The sequence below is a fragment of the Hemicordylus capensis genome, chromosome 2, assembly GCF_027244095.1.
Source record: "Hemicordylus capensis ecotype Gifberg chromosome 2, rHemCap1.1.pri, whole genome shotgun sequence".
NCBI classification, from domain to species: domain Eukaryota; kingdom Metazoa; phylum Chordata; class Lepidosauria; order Squamata; family Cordylidae; genus Hemicordylus; species Hemicordylus capensis.
The window spans coordinates 183752671-183756113 of NC_069658.1; the positions used below are offsets into that span (position 1 = coordinate 183752671).

Genomic DNA, 3443 nt, shown 5'->3' on the forward strand with positions numbered 1-3443 from the left:
AGCGTTTTGATATACCTTTTTGTCTTCTCTTGGTGGCACATTCCGTGTGAAGATCCCAGGCCCTGCCACCATACATGACTCATGTCTGCGAAGATCATGAGAGAAGTCCTCTTCTCATTGTGTTCTCTTCCCTGCAGGATGATTCAGGCACTGTTCCTGATTATTCTCAACTCAAGAAGCAGGAGCTACAGCCTGGCACAGCGTATAAGTTCCGAGTGGCGGGAATCAATGCCTGTGGCCGGGGCCCTTTCAGCGAAATCTCGGCATTCAAGACCTGTCTGCCTGGCTTTCCTGGAGCTCCTTGTGCCATTAAAATCAGCAAGGTGAGTGCTCTCTTGTTGCGCCTGAGTCCTGTTGCTTCCGCTCCCTGTTCTGAGATAGTTGGCGGGTGACTCTTGTAGCCTTTCCTGTTCTGACTGATGCCTCTTCCCCAGAATGGTGGTGCTTAAACAAGCCCACTGGGGTCGAAATTCTGCCTCTGTCCTCAAACTCTTTTGTTGTTGCAGAGTCCAGATGGGGCCCACCTGACTTGGGAGCCACCTTCAGTCACCTCTGGGAAGATCACGGAGTATTCTGTGTACCTGGCCATCCAGAGCGCCCAGGCAGGCGAGCCCAAGAGTGCCGCCCCTGCTCAACTAGCCTTCATGCGGGTTTACTGTGGGCCCAGCCCCTCGTGCCTGGTGCAGTCAGCGAGTCTCTCCAATGCCCACATAGACTACACCACGAAGCCTGCCATCATCTTCCGCATTGCTGCCCGCAATGAGAAGGGCTATGGCCCTGCCACACAAGTCCGGTGGCTGCAAGGTGAGTGGGGGGGGGGCTCGGGAAGTGGGGGGGCTGCAGGTCGTCCCTGGCACGTGTCGTCCTGCTCCTGGGTGGAAAAGTTACCAAGGCCGACGCATTAAGAATTTCCCCACTTAACAGGAGGGGGCCACGAGCAGGATTCATTAGCTTTCTGCCAGCATTGTAAATATTCTGTGCTGCTAAATTTGGGGGTTCTTATGCAAATGAAGCACACTTTCATACTTCTATCTTCAAGATCTAGTTTGAATATTTTTGTTGAAGTGACCGGGGTCATGAAGGGTGATGGGGATTGGGAAAGACATGGTGACTTTGGCATGTAGAGGTAAGAGTGCGGGTGAATATGTAAAAGGGAGGTCTGGTGCTGTGTAGAGCCCGTTCAGAGCTCTCTCTCATAATGTGGTTTTCATTATGATTTTAATCATTTTAAACACTGGATATTTCCAGTGTTTAAAAAATGAGATTTTTTAAATCCGTGCTGAAATTCTCAGGAGTGTGCCATAAATCCCAGGTTCTGTTACACAATACATGGCATGCATAACTCAGAACTCTGAAGGTTTTGCTCCCAGCTATGGGAGGATGTCTTCAAAGGCAGTTAGAATAAACACAGCTCCACACGAAGTAATCTAAAGTGGAAGCTTCTTCGGGCAGGGCTGCTACTTTGCCTGCTGCTCCATCAACTGCAGTGTACAGAGATGGGCACTAGTTAGAATGGTGGTGTTTTCCTGTGAAACGTGTTCTACTACACGAATGGAACTGAGGCAAAAGATAGTCAGGGCCGCCTTTATTGGTCATGAAAAAGTCTCTTGGTGGTGTGTCTATAAGGGACTGCTTATTGTTAACCACCTGGTTTCTACTTATCAAGGTGTAGAAGTAGACCTTGTGAGGTTGAGGTATTTCGGGATGGCCAACCAAGAGGTTGCAGGCAAAATTCAGCTTGCAGAATTTGACCCCTGAAGAGCCTGTTAACCACTAATTGTGGTGTAGATAGAAATGTTGCCCACAGTTTTACTTGTAAAGAGAATTGGTCAGAATGTTTTTTAGAGAGATTCTGCAACTGTTGTAGACTACTGCAACAACTGCAAATATTTATATACTGCTCTTCAACCAAAGTTCTCAAGCGGTTTACATAGAAAAATAAATACAGAAATAAGATGGTCCCCTGTCCCCATTGGACTCACAATCTAAAATGAAACATAAGGCAGATACCAGCAACAGCTACTGGAGGGATGCTGTGCTGGGGTTGGATAGGGTCAGTTGCTCTCCCCCTGCTAAATATAAGATAATCATCACTTTGCTCAGTGTCTCTTTGCTCAGTTAGCAGGGAGATGTCCATTTTTTAAATCCATAAAACCTTGTCAAAGCTGAAGCCCAAGCCCCTGGGCTCTATTGCTGTACAGCCCTCTACTCTTAGAATGGTGCAACTTGATTTTGAAGCATGACCAGCTATGAGGGGATCAATTTTTAGGATAAAAACCTCTGGCTCCTCAGCCAGTATCTAGAGAATATTGAGAATATTCCCCTGAAAATAAAGAAGATGGCAGCTGTCAGAGGAGTTGTATCTTTGCCTATTTGGTGTGCGCTAGTTTGCATGCTGGGATTTGGTAACAAGTTTGGTTATGTTTCCAAGTGGGGGATGGGGGCTCTTTGGAAAGGTAATAGTGCCTTCTGGGCAAGTAAAACCGCTTCTTTTTGCAGAGTCCAGTAAGGATGGTTCCATGATAAAACCAGCCAACAAGAGGCCGCTTTCATCTCCTGATCTGTGAGTGTCTCCTGGCAGGTGGTTGAGCAGTGATATGTACTGGTGTTCTGTTAGTGGGGGAGGAATAGGATACTTGGGGTTTATGGGCCAAGTTGGGTTCTCTCTCTCCCCCTCCAGTGGCCTGAATTCCCTTTCTGTGGATAGTGATCAGCTAGGTTATGACATGGACAGGTGATGCAAGCAGGCAGGGATGAAGGTTCACTTCTAAGCAGAACAGTTTCTCCCTTTTGTTCCCAATAGCATCTCTTTCTTTAGAGCTGTCCACCTATGTCCTGTTGGGGAAGGGTTTGAATCTGAGAGTGGGATTCTTTGTTGAATGAGAGAGAACACACACAAGTGAGGGTTCTTGAAGTGGGTCTTTCCCTGGGTCACGGTTGCCATATTACTTAGCAGACAAGAGCCTGGCCTATGAAGCACAACACACCAGGACTTCGCACATCAGGCAAACCCCATAGATGCGACTGTTTCCAGTGGGTCCTGGGTCTCATGTTAATGGGTGTCTTTAGAGATTTCTTTCGTATGCACCAAAATGTCTTCAGATAGCCCCAAGTCTGAGTTCTGCACTTTTCTCCTATGAGCAGTATGTAAGCCTGAGGATCTCTGCTGCGGCAGCTTCTGTGGAATGTGGGGGTAGGGTCCAACTTTGAAAGCTGTAGAAGGTCCTGTGGTGAAGATCTACAAACTACCAGCTCGCATGTTGCTGATACCGTAGGTTATTGTGTTGAGTGGAGGAGAGGCTCCCATGAGATGCAAACTGGTTCAGTATTCTGGCCTCCTATCAGAAGAGGGGGAAGCTATGCTTTGTTTAGGCAAGGTGAACTAGCTTGCAAATTGAGGAAGTTGGACCTCACTGTTTTTCCTTTCTTCATTCCTCTTGCAG

General features: G+C 47.5%; 1 protein-coding gene across 4 annotated transcripts in view; it reads left to right on the forward strand.

Moving 5' to 3' along the window:
- HCFC1 (host cell factor C1) overlaps nt 1-3443 on the forward strand; it is a 30664-nt gene that overhangs the window by 25701 nt on the left and 1520 nt on the right. For all 4 annotated transcript variants that reach the window (XM_053288587.1, XM_053288588.1, XM_053288590.1 and 1 more), the window contains 3 exons: nt 138-323; nt 507-804; nt 2500-2563. In XM_053288587.1, coding sequence (XP_053144562.1) covers nt 138-323; nt 507-804; nt 2500-2563 — 548 coding nt within the window. The remainder of the gene's footprint in view (nt 1-137; nt 324-506; nt 805-2499; nt 2564-3443) is intronic.